Source organism: Melanostigma gelatinosum (assembly GCF_949748355.1).
Source record: "Melanostigma gelatinosum genome assembly, chromosome: 11".
Classification (NCBI taxonomy): Eukaryota; Metazoa; Chordata; class Actinopteri; order Perciformes; family Zoarcidae; genus Melanostigma; species Melanostigma gelatinosum.
Window position 1 is genome coordinate 14,526,750 of NC_136644.1, and position 15,624 is coordinate 14,542,373.

General features: G+C 41.9%; 1 protein-coding gene across 1 annotated transcript; it reads left to right on the forward strand.

The window, feature by feature from the left end:
• Positions 1-701: 701 nt before the first annotated feature.
• On the forward strand, positions 702-11,594 carry ccdc40 (coiled-coil domain 40 molecular ruler complex subunit; the record flags this gene model as incomplete). The annotated part of the gene is made up of 18 exons (XM_079278631.1): positions 702-824; positions 1,139-1,232; positions 1,755-1,894; positions 2,135-2,218; positions 2,758-2,977; positions 3,605-3,762; positions 3,863-3,985; positions 4,198-4,319; positions 5,222-5,465; positions 6,254-6,436; positions 7,040-7,285; positions 7,403-7,616; positions 7,847-8,016; positions 8,097-8,188; positions 9,366-9,477; positions 10,538-10,732; positions 10,819-10,977; positions 11,307-11,594. 18 exons carry the CDS (start codon positions 702-704, stop codon positions 11,541-11,543), a joined length of 2,916 nt encoding a protein of 971 aa, XP_079134757.1. The 3' UTR covers positions 11,544-11,594.
• Positions 11,595-15,624: the final 4,030 nt, after the last annotated feature.

Consider the following 15,624-nt stretch of genomic DNA (forward strand, 5'->3'; position numbering starts at 1 on the left):
CTATTTAGACTACTATAAAACTCTGCCTTCCAGTTCTGTCTTAAATGCTTTTGGAGTTTAGCAAACACTAGGAACCCAAAATCACTTGGTAACGTTGCACTAGATTCAACCAGAAAGGTTGATATCAAATGCACACAATTGGCCATTACAATGGAGGTAACTGTAATGCACGCGGGATGATGAGCACTGCTTCTACTCCTCCTACGGATGTTTACGGTTGCCAAGCAACGGTTGCCAGCGCGCTGGTTTATCAGTGATACTGTTAGGTGGTAAGTATTGTCAAAATTAAAGGGAAAGTATTGGTTAGATTGGATTCAGATATAAGTAGTATTTCTTTCATTTAAGTAGCTACGGTTAACTGTCGACTGTTGTAACTGAGTTAACGCTACACTTCGAGCGTTAGCTCACGCGACATTGTTTCAAGGTTTGACTATTAGCTAACTTAACTAGCTACAAGTTACCGTTGGGCTACCGTTGGTTAACTTAATGTGAGTTATTCGCTTTGAGGTTTTTCAATTGTTCTGTACCACATAGATGTGGAAGGCGGGTTGTCTACTGTGTTCAAGTGAAAATATAAAACAAAAATAGAAGACGTTAATAGACGTAATACGTTAAGTTGTAACAGTTGGAGAAGAAGAAAAAATAGCTCGCACAAACAGCTAACATTAGCGTCAGACCTCTTTTTCGTCATCACAGGTCCAATGCAGAGCGCTGAAGGTGAGGGAGGAGGTAAGGAGGTGAGTGAAGGAAGCTCCAGACAAACTGAGGATGGAAATGACAAAGCAGCAGAGCACTGTGAGGCGACCGCTCCACCTGCTCAAGCGGTATGATATGTGTCAGGAATAAACAAGAGTCGAGCTATGCTCTAGCGTTTCATTTTTCACTTTATCAACTTATTGTAGAGACATGGGGATATGTATTTCATCTTTTGTCCACAGGTGTGATGTTGCACTTGTAGTCTTTGTTTTTGGGTGCACATAAGTTAACAATGAGATCAAGCCCATTATACTGTAAAATGTTAGTCCTATAGGACAGCGATGGCCAGTTCCTGTAAAAGTCAAAAATGTGTCCATGTAATGTGTGTTTAAATCCTCAGTGTCAAAGACCTTTATATGTGCTTTCTATCTGTGGCTCACAGAATCAGCCAGGACCAGAGCCTGAGGACCCGTCCCTCCAGCCTCACCCTGACCACAATGGTGCAGATGACTACTCACCTGCATCCACACATTCAGGTCTGTCACTTTACCTGTTTGTAAGTTACTATTGAGTCCAAAGCAACACGATATGACGCAGCATAGCACTGTTCAATACAATATAATTTATCATCCTGAGGGGAATTAACTTGGCATAACTTGTTTAGGATTCCTGAGTCCACAGAACCATCACTATCTTGGAATACATTTTAATTGAATACACAAAACTTTATTGTCCATGGGCAAGATACTGTGCCGTAAGATTACATCGCCTTCATTAACTTCCTTGTCTCTAAACACATTTGCAATAAAAAAAGAATAACAAGGGCATGAGTGAGTACATGGAGAGAGAGAAACAGAAATAATATTTAGAAGACAGTTGAAGACAGACAAAAAATAGTTCCAAAAACGTATTTACATGTTCTATATTATTGAGCAATATTTATATATTTTCACATGAATTTCTCATTTGGTTAAAGTAATAATCTCAAAGATTTTCATTAAAATAAATGTCTGTAAAAGTTTTAATGAACTTTAAAGAATGTCTTTTCTGTGTTTTAGTGCAAGGAAATGCAGCTCAAGCACCGTTAACACTTCACCTCTCAAACCTTAACATATCAGAAGACATGAAGGATCGAGAGACGCTGCCGGAGGAAGAGGAGAGAGAGGACCACGAGTTAATTGTTCTTGACCCTGAACATGTCTGTTGCTTCTCCTTCCATATTTATTCAATCAGTATTTATTAAATGAATAGATTTTGCCTCATTGCTCCTAAAAGAGAATAATGGTGCCTCAATGGTGTCTCACCGTGTGTGAATTCAGTACATTGGTACCACTTATAAGATAGGTTGTGCTTTCCAATAAATACACAGTGTGCTCACGTGTCAGCAGCACGGCCCTCTAAAGCTATGTTAATGTTGTAATATGTAATCTTTTGGCAGCCCCTGGTCAAAAGGCATCAAACTGCTCTCAACATTCAGCTCAGAAAGCAGCTGGAAAGGATCAACCTGGAACTGAACCAAAAGGTTGGCTACTTTAAAGTTACTTCCCACCCCCCCAATACTTCTGGCCCCCTTGCTCGGACCACACCCATCTTCAAACCCAGCCTTTATTTGGATCTCAATTACACATCTGTAAAGGTTGTGACTGCATCTTGCACCGTCGTTACGCTATCACTGTGACAAAATCTGTGTGCAGAAATATAAATGTCTGGCAAAGTACTCAAAACCTCTTCTGTGGTAGTTCCCGCTACAGGAGGTGTCTTCAGGGCATTCTTGCTGTCATGACACACTCAACAATAACACAAAAAAACAATGCCCGCATTGCTGTGGCGGCTGGTATTGAACATGTGGTTCATAAACACAAACAGGTAAAGTTTACCTGACTTAACATCTATAGGATCTCAATATGTCTAGAAGATGGTGCAGTTGACTTAAAAATGATGGCTAATAATAGCCCGATGAAATCACCAAATATCAATAATTGGAGCAAAATGTATTTGACCCAGAGTGTGTGTGTGTGTGACTAAAGGAAACAGAGTCCGTACTCTCTCCCACTGCTTCAGCATGCAATGGTGACGGCAGATGCCAAACACCAACTGGAGCTAGGTGTTGAGACGTTCAGGGTTCAGGAGAAGCTGGCCAGACTCCGGACCAGACTGGATGACCGTCATCATGCTAAGGCACAGGCTGAAGCCAAACATCAACAGACACAAGATCAGGTGGAGGCAATGAAGGGCCAGCATTCCAGGATTACCAGCCAAAACGACAAAGCCAAAGAGAATGGTGAGACTGATTTGCCATTTGGTCTGAAAAGAGTCGTCAATAGGCATTTGTCTGTGCGGCATTGTTCATGCACAGAAGTATAGACACACTCAAGAGTATAGAGTTTGAGTCTATTGTAACCTCACTTGCTTTGCTCATGATGGTAACTCAATCTCTGAAAAGGGATACAGCTGCAGAAATTGATTGTCTTTGTAGAAACCATGGGGTCTGGATTTTGATCTATCATCATTACACTTTTCCTCAGTTGAAAGCTTGATTACATTCTTAAACTATAAACTATCTTAAATCAAATTAGGTTTCAGGTTTACATTAGGTTAAACCTATTGTTATTTGAATTGAAGCTTCATCCTTGTTATAGCACAGTCCAATTATTTCAGAATCAGAAACAGTTTTATTACCAGGTAGGTTCGCACATACAAGGAATTTGTCTTGGCGATATGGTGCATAACAATCAACGGTGCAACATTCAAAGTGACATAATAACAGTCAAATTTACAATAGAAAATATGAAATCCTGAAAATACATCAGTTTTTAAAGTGGTAGAGCTGTACAGTTATTGTTTCAGGACCAGTCTCAGTCCATGTGTCCGTTGTGTCCTTGTTGACTCCTGTATATCTTCTCCATAGTGTCCCAGTTACAAGCGAAGACAGACGACCTGATGCTGCAGCTCGCCTTCACACGAGGAGTCAGTCAAGATCTGCGCTCAAATGTCAAAGCCACGAAGAATGCCAGAAGCAAAGCGAGAGCTGTGAAGAACCAAGCTGAAGATCAGAAGTTGAAGCAGGTGGGCAGGCTCCTGCAGATCTTTCAAAGTCTTGACTGTATTAGGAACTGTCCATGATGCATTGAAATGTTATTGATTGAAAACACTCCTGTGCCATCAGGATTTATATGTGGAGCGTCTAACAAAGGAGAAGGAGAGGCAGACGCAGCAGATAGCCTTGTATGAGGCCCAGGCCAACGCTCAAGCAGAGGAGACACAGGCAGCCAAAGAGGCTCACTCTGAGGTAACTATATTATAGCATAAGGTATATAAACTAAAGGATATGAAACGCATCAATGCTGCTGTTAATATTGATATTTCTTACCAAATTTATAAAAATTGGGATGTCATGGTTGAAAATGTCATATTTACTATATAGATATTCTATGAGTGTTGTTGATGTATATGTATATATACAATATTAGTCACGACACGTGCATTCATGTGTGTGTGCAGGCTGAGATGGAGATGGAGTCTCTGGTGATAGCGCATAAACAGCTGCTGCAGCAGTGGAGCAGCTGCCTCGTGGGCATGAGGAAACGAGACGAGGCCTTCAGCGCCATGCAAGAGGCCATGCGGTGAGAATGAGGCCAAGGAAAGGCTGAATGTGAATAGGCTACTGATACACTTCAAATGTCCTGATGCATTCCCAACTTACATGTGAGTAACAACGTGTCCCTACAGGAGACATGATTCATGGACAGCATTGTGGTCAGTCTGCAGTGATAGATTGTTGGTTTGCCTCAGCCTCTGCTTTTCAGGCTAAATCAAACACAATGGGCCCCATGCTGCAAACATCCTCTCTAATTTTTTTAATGTTTTCTCTTAATTTTGGGTTAAGAGAAAAGAATAAGAAAAGTCAACTCCAAATGCACCACATTTTCTGAACCATCCAAACCTGCTCTTACCCAGGTGTGCTGAATGATGAATCCCACTTGATCATAAATTGGAGGCGTCTGTCTTTTATCAGCAGAGGTAACACCGGCTGAACAATAAGAGGGCATGCCCAAGAATTGGCGCGATGCAGCCAAAAAAATGGTTGTAACTCAGCAATAGTTAAATATAGAAACTTCAAATCTTACAAACACTGAACGTAAACATGATTTTAAAGAGTGTCAGTACTGGTGTTACAGGAGAGCAGCCCGTAAGCCATTCGGATGCAATATCATCCACGGGTTTCCTTTTGTTGGACAAACAATTTGCGGACTGTGAAAAGAAGTCTTATCTCTTTCAGTATGCTGCCATAAAATGTTCTCTTACGTAAGAGAAGAGCAAAAAATAAGAAAACGTTGATGGATTCCAGAAATCAATGGGTAACGAAATAAGAACAAGTCATGGATACGAACAACAATAAGAGGACATTTGTTCTCATATCACTTCCTGCATGAGGATCAATATTAGTAGGACACACATTATTAACCTGAGATTAAAATGAAATCTGCATCTATTCATTCTTTACTGCTGCCCTTCTTTCCATCAGCACCGTTGAGCACCAGGTGATTTTGATGGACAGAGAGATTGAAGATTGCAAGAGATCCATCATTGAAGAGCAAGAGCGAAGTGAGACACTAACTATGCAGCTGAAGGGGTCCCAGACGGACGGGGCCACATCCACAAAGCTGATCACTCAGAAGCAGGCCCAGCAAGAGGCTCTGCAGGCCCACTACAGCACCAGCCTCCGCACACTGAGGGAGACGGAGCTCACCCTCGCCAGGCTCTCTAAGGTAGCTAGAGGACAAAGTCTCCTCTTTTCACAGCACTGCACCTGGCTGTTTTCACAGAGGTGTCTCGTCACAATGTCTTCCTACCTTCCTACCACTGCAACAGCATCCTCTACGGTTCTCCCAACAAAATCATCAATAAACTCCAATATGTTCAGAACTCCGCCGCTCGACTGCTCACTTCCACCCACCGCTATGATCACATCACCCCGGTCCTTCACAACCTCCACTGGCTCCCGGTCAAATACAGAATAGACTTCAAAATACTACTCACCACCTAAAAAGCCCTAAACAACCTGGCCCCTCCCTACCTGTCAGACCTCCCCCTCCACGCCCCAACCCGTTGCCTCAGGTCCGCCGGTGCAAACACTCTGAAGACCATCAGGACCAAGCGCCGGAACTGGGGTGACAGGGCCTTCTCAGCCGCTGCACCTCCCCTCTGGAACGCCCTCCCCATCCTCATCCATGAGGCTCCCTCCCTACCATCATTCAAACAAGCCCTCAAAACCCACTTCTTCAACCTCGCCTTCACCTGCTAACCCCTGCACCCTACCCTCCTCTACATGACCCATTCAGCGCAGCTTCTCCAGTTATTCTTTTTTTTGTTTTTTTTGTTTTCTTTTGTTTTTTTGTGTTTGTTTGTTTGTTTGTTTGTTCAAATGTCTCAGCCCTGTAAAGCGTCTTTGGGTATCTTGAAAAGCGCGATAGAAAATTGATTTATTATTATTATTATTATTCTGTTTCCTCCTTCTGAAACCGTATCGGCTCGCCATTTATTTTCCTGCATCTAGGACATCGGCGCCCACCATGTTGAGGTGAACGATCAGAGGAGGCAGTTGGAGAAAGAGAGCGCTTTGCGTCTGGAGTCAGAGGAAAAGATCATGACCCACATCCAGCAGGAGCTCACCTACAACAACGTTGCCAAGTACTCGCAACGGCTCACCGGCAAGATAGCCACTCTCAAGAAGCAGAAGGTGAAGATGAGAAGTGTATTACTGATGAACTAGATTGGAAGCTGGCAGGGTTAATGATCTCAACTTGGATGTGGACGCTTTCATAAAGTGTAAAGTGCTCTCATATATAATCACAACATCCTGATTATCCGAGAAAATGGATTTTTAGAAAATGTTGCTATGCACATTGCCTTTTGATGCGGTGATGCATCATCAAAGGTTGCAGACCCCCGATGGTTTCAGGCCATGGGAAAGCTTAGTAAGAAGGTTGACCATCGTTGAGTCCAAAGGTGCATAACACTCTGATAGCAAAGATCTTTCCACCAAAGTCCCTTTCCAGAGAGTCTTTGCATATACACATAAGCAATCATGTTTTCAGTAACATTATCATATCATTTAATATCTACAGCATATTTTACATCTTCATTTTCAAACGGGGCTTGTCTTTGTTAAAGGACTTCCACGCAGTTAAGGACCTAGTGTGAATGGCAAAGAAGATGCCAAAAATGCAAAAAGTATGCAGTGCTGAAGATAGACAATTGTAATATTACATTTCATGAAATATGGATAAAGGATAAAGATATTACATATTTGATCTGCTCGTCGTCTTTTCCTCCCTTTTAGCTCTCTCAGTTGTGGCATTTGGAGAACGATGTAGTGAAGATGGGACTGGAGAGCAGCGAGGTCGGCCAATATCTGGACAGCCTGACACTCACCCAGGAGGGCCTGGATGAGGAGATCGCTAAGTACACCGAGTCACTGACAATCAACCAGGCTAAGAGCTCTTCCTTTGGTACACTCATCGGGCAGAAGCAGGCTACCATCTCCAGATATAACAACAAGATCCATCAAATCGCAGAAAAAACTGGGGTGAGAGCTTTTGGGGGAAGCAGTGAAGCCTGGCTGTCTGTTGTTTATGTGAAATATAAGTTCATCAGAAACTATCTCAACATGCTGCCTTTGTGATTTGTGTGTCTCCATTCCCAGACTGAGGACCTGAGTCCTCTGCAAATCAAGATGGCGGCATTGATGACTCAGATCGAGGAGCTGGCAGCGAATATCAAGAGTGACCAGCAGCTCTGGATGAAACGGCAGAGGACTCTAGTAGGACTGAGCCAGGAGATGCAGGCCAACAGCAAGGACATGCTCAAACTGCAGATAGAGTACACTACCATGCAGCAGAAGAAAATATGCTTGGAGAGTATGTAATGTAGTTATAAAGAAGCACATACATGAACAAATAGGTACACAGGTCCATGTCAGTCAGTCATAGTCAGTTGTCAGGAAATACTGTAGGTTTTCTGTGTATAACAACATCAGTGGGACATCTCTAACTATACCTTTATAGTAAAACAATCCACAGCGTGTGTTGAAAGCTTCCCTGTGCACTATTACGTGAGCTGCTATTGAACAAACTGCAAACCCCACCAGGTCAGATTAAAGTAGAGCACCGTGAGGGGACGGAGCTGGACAAGAACGTGAAGATCCTGAAGGGAGACCTGCTGAAGCTCAAGACCCTGCTGAGCATGAACAGAGAGCTCAGCCAGGCGCTACAGCAGCAGCATGCATTGATGGAGGCAGATGGGCTCCACAGTCTTAAGGCACGCCATCGATTCTTTGATTCCTCTTTTCCTCCATTTGTATGAGTAAAGGATAACTAACCGTGATATCATGTGTTTAGGAGGCAGAGCGAGAGGCTATCAAGATGCGTATGAAACATGAGAACACCCAGGAGGAAAAGGAGAGACTCCTCAACACTCTGGTGGAGGCGAAGTCAGTCACTTTGTTTAAGATGAGTTTGTATTTTTACGTCTGTATAGCAAACAGCTTGATGAATTTTATTCCCTTATGTTTTATTGGACAAAAATATATATTCGTACTCTTATAAATCTGCTGCCTTCAGGCAAGAGAACATTATGATAGTGTACTGTTATGATTACTGCTTAGCAAACAGTAACCTCGAGGGTATTTTAGTATATTCATGAATATCAAGACAATTGTTTTCCAATAATTAATACCTAATATGTATTGGAATGAAATTACTCATTTAATGACGTTTCACATGAGTCTGGTTTTGTAATTTTTCAACTATACATTAAAGGGACGGACTGAATGGTTGTATGAGGTACTTATCCATAGTCAGTGTATTATATATATATATATATGTATATTATATACTATATACCTACAGTAGATGACTGTCAGCACGCCCCCAGTTTGAAGAAGCAGACAGACGTACTGGCACAGGAGCAAAGCAATGTACTGCTGTGGGAGGGGGCAGCAGCAAGATGTCTTTTAGACACCTAAAAGAGAGGCACTCCTAAAAAATCTATTTCAGTTTGGTGTTTTAAAGGGTTACTTCAGATTCACATTAGTCTCACACGAACACAAACAAACTAACTGATTGAGGCAGCGGTAGACCAGCAACTCCTGTGTTCTGCGAGGTAAAATAAGTGTTTATGTCAATGGAGAGTGGTGGCTTTGAGGAGAGCGTAGATAGATATAATGGCTTCAGTTTACCCTGGGAAAGCAGTGAAAATCTTCTACATGCAGCATACACTTGAAACTGATATAGATTTTTGTAGGTGTGCCTTTCTTCTTGGTGTCCAAAATATGTTTTGCTGCTGCCCCCGTCCACAGCAGTACGTTGCTTTGCTTAGCTTCCCTGCTGGTCCTCCTCCCTGCTTTTACAAACTCGGGAACGTGCCGACTGCCATTTCCTGTTGGTAATACACAGAGTATGGATAAGTAGCTCATACAACTGCACTTAACAAATTCAAACACACATATTGGGTACTGGCCTTTACATGCGTCTTTTGTTGTGTGTGTGTGTGTGTGTGTGTGTGTGTGTGTGTGTGTGTGTGTGTGTGTGTGTGTGTGTGTGTGTGTGTGTGTGTGTGTGTGTGTGTGTGTGTGTGTGTGTGTGTGTGTGTGTGTGTGTGTGTGGCAGGCGGCAGATTATGTTATGGGAGAAGAAGACCCAGCTTATAAAAGAGACTCATTCAGCTTTGGACGGGGTGGGAGACGTTCATATGATGAAGGCTGAGATACACCGTATGGAGGTAAACACATTGCACACAATATGATTATACAAAGAGAAGGTAAACAGACATATTAAGTTGTCCTCTGCTGTTTGCCTTTGTATGTGCATATAGGTATTGTACGTACATTAGGGCAGTAACATGTGACGACTCATTGACGAAGGGGGTATCTTGACCGAAAGAAAAAGGCCCCATGCTTTAGGGGAGACATTTGGATATTATACCACACATGCTACACCTTTCAAACAAAAAAAGACTCTCAAAATCTTCGTGTTTTTTTTCTCAATTATGTATCTTTGCTAGTTAGTTGCAACAGCAATAGGAACACAGCACACAGATCAAGTAGCTAAGTTACAGATTGATTACTTCCTGTACTAATGACATGCTTTAGATATAAATCAGCCTGTTTTTGTTGGGTTTGGAAGTGATGAGGAAAGGTATAGAAGAGATGTCAAAATCAATGTTATTACCTAAAAAAAAACGTCATGGAAATATAATAATTCAACATTTTAGCCTTTATGGCCCTGGAGGGAGATGATCTGGGGGCTTGGGAACTATTGTTCTACACTAGTGCACTGCCCATTTGGGGTGTGGCCATTCGAAAGGAACAGGCCAATCCCTGAGCTCCCAGTATTGCTCGTTGCACCGTTGTCTGAAGGCGTGAGGCCGTTCGGACCCAGAAGTCTCAATAATCGCTCGTTGACTCCAGGGAAGTGAAGAAGAGTTCGGTTGTAATGTTAGTATTCCATTTTAATCTACAGCACATATTTTGAATTATGTAATGCTGACTGTAGAATCACAGCAAACATATCAAATATGTCTAAATAAATTCAGCTTTTTTATTTCATTCATCATCATTTTTAGGACCTTCCTCATCTGAGGTATTAAAATATCTTTACAGTAAAACAGCATCCCAAACAATACCATAGTATGTGGTTTGAGTGAAGCAAACATTTAAGGTGAGCAAAAAATTACTGGCCTTGGCCTTGGCCTTGATAGTGATTGTTATGCTTCTATTCATGTTTTTAACAATGTTTTAATACCTCTGGACTCAGTTCATTAAACGTCCGTGTCTGTGCAGGTGCGACTCAACCAGCTGATGAAGCAGCAGGAGCGACTGTTGAGGGAGAGTGAAGCAACCGTGGCGCGAAGGGAGACCATTGTCCTGCGCAGCGAGGCCATCGCCCACCACTCTGCCCACCGCAGACAAACTAGTAAGGGCGAGCTGAACCGCATCACACAGCGCCTGCAGCGCAAGCTCCGGGACACACAAAAGGTAGGGGATGTGGATCTTTTCCATATCTGCATACAAGCCTGAAGCATGTTGCACAATTGTCTTATATGCAGTATGTACGTCTTTAGCATGTGGCAGAGCGTGAGCAGGTGATCGGGGAGCTGCAGAAGAGCCAAGAGAGTCTGAGCAACAGGCTCACACAGCAGAAGCAGCAGCTGATAGATCTCTGCGGCACCAGTTGCATCCTTGATCCTGAATTTGGAAATCTCCAAGACACAAAAGATAGGGTAAGGGGCACATGTACTGCCTTGCAACACATGCTAAATATACTGTAAATTAGCTTTTCAATTTCATAATCTTTGTAGATTACACTGGTGTGTGTGTGTGTGTGTGTGTGTGTGTGATTTACTCTTCACTGTCTTTAAATCTAATCTAATCTTTATCTAAAATGCTGGTGCATGTGTCAATTCAGAATTGAAACATGTACAGGCACCGGGCCATGTAGACATGGCTGGGGATCGACCGATTTGAGCGTCACACTTTCCACTTACAGAATCCACTCCCACACACCAAGAATACCTGAAATAACTACTCATGGGTTTTCCCCATCCTCTAGAACCTAGTCCACCTAGTTGCTCTACAGAGCCGTGCCAAGAAGCTGCAGGGCGTGTGTGAGGGCAGCTACAAGGCTTCGTCCACCAGCGGATCTGTTGTCGCCGCTCTGCAGAGCCAGATGGAGCGTGTGCACACCGTCAACACCATCGTGCACCGTGTGTGTGAGGAGTTCCCTCAGCACCAGAGGGCGCTGCACAGGCTGTCGCAAGTGCTTGAAGCACGCACACAAGAACCATAGCAGGAGACGTCCTGAGAAGAAAGATTAGATAAGTGACGACCGGAGAAACATGAGAGCTCATTTTATTTTAATGTTTGCATTATTATATGCTTTAATGTTTGCATTCTTATGTTTTAATGTTTCTATTCTTATGTTTTAATGTTTGCATTCTTATGTTTTAATGTTTGCATTCTTATATGTTTTGAATGAAATACAATAATAATTGAGTGTGATGTGTTAATGTTATAAAATAAAGACTTAATAATACAAATAACTCAATCCTTTTGAGTGCTTTTTTAAATCCATGTTGCCAGTATGGAATCTAACTGATATGTGGTTCATTGGTACTATTTGAATGATGAAAGGTTAGTAACATCAATAAACGTTGTTTCTCGTGACATTGTCCCAACAATTAATGCAGCAAAGACAAAAATAGTCATTTCTTAATCATTCAGTATAATCATGTATTCACTCTAACTCATCCACCTTTTGTTTGTTCAGTTACTGAAAAAAGGGCAAACAGCAGCACGTTTGAGCTGTTCATATCTTGTGCCAGGTCAATGTGATCATATTTCAGATGATGTTATTCCCTTGCCACTACCTCATTTTGCAATTTAGAACAGTTGAGGTCTGTGAGGTTTCACTCCCATTAAACTCTTTAAAGCATCTCGCCTGCATAATCACATAAACAGCCATGGTTGCTGAAACGGCACCTTTTTCTACAATATATTGTAGCCAAACAATGTGTGATCTCCATCACATAATTACTTATTTTCTTTTCCTCTACTTTCTTCTTGATTCCAGGTAAAGCTCCCCATGTGTGCAGACATTCCACACAACTACTTAAAATGCACTCTTGTTTTGTAAAACAGATTCCTCATGACATACAAACATACTTTATACAATTTGTTATGGTCCAAAAAAGTACCATTTGCCACACCAATTTCCCAAAATGCAATGCACAAAGGAAAGAGCTGCATTACATTAAAATATAATGAGGATGGTCGTGTGGCAGCCCCAGCAAGATCTTACAAACCAACAAAGATATAAGATCTGTTGTGTTTTTTCTCTTAAGTTTATTCGTTTTTGAATACATCTATCAGTGTATTTATCGGTATCCTCCACTTTTATCCTGCATTTTTTTCCCCATATCATACAATAATATCGTTCAATATACATTTTACCAGCTGATAACATTCAGAACGGGTGACAATTAATATATTGTATAAAATTGGGACCCAGCTAAACAATGTTGATGCTGTTGGTTTTTCCATTGTGCACTATTAAGCATTTTTCTAACCGGGGCTTACACCAACTGCAAGTTGTCTCACCTGACAGTGTTGAAGTGACACCTATTGATAAAATGTAATTGGCATGTACATTATACTGTTGAAACATACACAAAGGACTGGGTGAGCCTATCTGCACTGCATCTCAGTAGTGACTTCTGTGTCGTTTAAGGTGTGCATGCCAGGGTTTGTGTGTTTATAGTTATTGTTGGGGCAACTGCACCATTTGCAGTGAATTTCCGAACATGCTCAGCAAGGGTATTTTGTATTTTGAGGTATTCTGCATTACTTCCTCCCAGTCCACTACAACAACATGATAGTGTCATAAGTGATTCGTGGTGACCTTTGCAAAGCTTCAATTTATTGTTAGTACAGAGAAGCCAGGGTGGATATCTCATGGTCGTGCCGCTCTGGCAAAGCATACAGTAAACTTAACTTGACCAACGGGGCTGCCGGAGCACAATGGAACCAAGCTCATTGCAGTAGAGGTGAGGTGTTCCAACGTTTAATTAAATGTTTGTGGATAGGTTGAGTTATACTACACGGAAACCAGGAGGTTGCTGTTCAAAAGCAGACTCTTAAATCATGATTGTCCTTCCATCCACCGTTTTTGTGGTCTTGCTGGGCCGCAGCAAAAATTGCGGGCTGGCCGAAGGCCGCCCTTTTTGTGGTCTTGCTGGGCCGCAGCAACAACCTCGGGCTGGCCTCCGGCAGCCCTTTTTGTGGTCTTGCTGGGCAGTGGCAACAATCTCGGGCTGGCCTCTGGCTGCCCTTTTTGCAGTCTTGCTGGGCTGCAGCAACCTCCCCATTGTTCCCTGACAGTTTCCCCTTTGTGTCTACCGCTTTGTGTCTACCCTGAATTAAACCCTTTTGTTTTCTCTCAAAATCCCTGGTCATGTCTGCTTTTGGGTCCAACACCACACCCCATGACAGTTGGAGTAAATCCCAAAATTTTACATTGTTAGTTAATTAATATAGTATATTAAATATACAACTGTATGATTATCAAAAATATCACGCAAAATATCACGCAAAGCTTTTACTGTACTTTACTCTTAGTAAATAATCAATGTTAATAATTTGATATTCAAGGAGGGATTTGGTCATCCTATCATTGAGGTGGAACCAAACATCCTGAGCCAAATTACTAGAAGTGGTAGCAGTCAAAGTCTATTCTGAATCCAAAGTTACAGGTCAGATATGCTACTGGTTTACACGACAGGAGTTTGGTGCAAGTATCTTACCACAGCATCTTACATCGGACACACCGGAAGCCTGAAGTGAGCTCTGAGGCAGACTGGCACGCAGACTACCTGCCCCCAGGTAGGCCGACCATCTTTACACTCTGCTGTTGGCAGCCACTCAAGCTCCAGAGGAACACGTCCTCCGGGCCGCGATGGCTTGCCCCACACCGCGACACCTATCACCATGCAGGGCGAGCGTGACTGAGTCTTCCCCACAGTCCAAACACCCACCGTCAACATTGGCTCCGAGAAGAACAGGGCAACTACCTTTTGAAGATACTGAGGTTAATTTGCACAATATTTGTGCTTTATACACAAGATGACACCTCAACATTCTAATTTATTCAAGTCAGGGAACATACGTGTTCCATCCAGCAGTCTATTCTATTCTCAAGGGCAGATAATGTCTTCTTTTATGAATTCACTATTTGCTAGTCCAGCGTTCACCATGTTTTCCATGGCACAGTTTTCACATAACTCCACACATTACCACCCATTAGCAGTAATGAAAGTTTTTTCACCGACTATAGATGTTGATTAAACGTTCACGCTTAGACCAGATTTCAACGGGATTTGCAACACTACAATTTTCCGTCCTCTACATTGTGCTAATAATAATATGTCATCATTTTAGAGGCTTACTAAGAAACCACATCCACATTTATCAGTTGAAAGCCAGTATTGCAAATCCCGTTGAAATCTGGTCGAAACATGAACGTTTAATCAACGTCTACAAATAGTCGGCGAAATAATTTTCACTTTTGAACCACTTTTAACCGTCTTTTCAACGTCGAAATGCTCTCAGATCAATATGTAGCAACTAAATACTTAATGTTAGTAACACATCATCAGTTTCCATCACAGTAAAATCTACTGTTTGTAGATTTCATGAATTGACAATCTGTCATTTGTCAAGTTTCGATGAGCTCATGCATTATTCATTCATAATTTTCTGAGTTACACTATTGCAGTTTACTGGAACATGCATCTTAATTCCTTTTAATAACCTCCTTTGATCTTAAACCACATCCTTAGTTAGAAATACAGGAATAGCTCTGTGACTGTGAGACAGTGTTTGTATCCTTTGAGCTCTACACAAATGTTATAGTCTAAAATGTATTATTTAATTTAATTTCTATAGTTAAAACATATTTTTTTAAGCAATTTCTTTAAATTTCCATATTCCCTGTATCTATTCGATTACCTACATCCTCCAACACACATCCTGTGTACCAGTAACGTTATATAATTTACAGTATGTTGCCTTAATAGCTTCCATTTGTTTGCATATACCCTTTACTGTACAGTAAACAGTTAGCTGTAAATTAGCTAACAGTATGAGAAAGCCTTTGAACTTGTGCTGAGATCCCTGCCAGCTACGCCCTCCAACCTTATTTCCTTGTTTAACGGAGGACTTTGCACTTCATAGCTCAGTGTTCGTGTCAGCAGTGAGGTATGTGTGTTTACTTTACTGTGATTAGCAATTATTAAGGCAACCTCCCATGTCATCTCATGTTTCTGGGTTGGCCAGCGGCTTTGTTCATTTAGACCATAGAATGTTGACTCCAT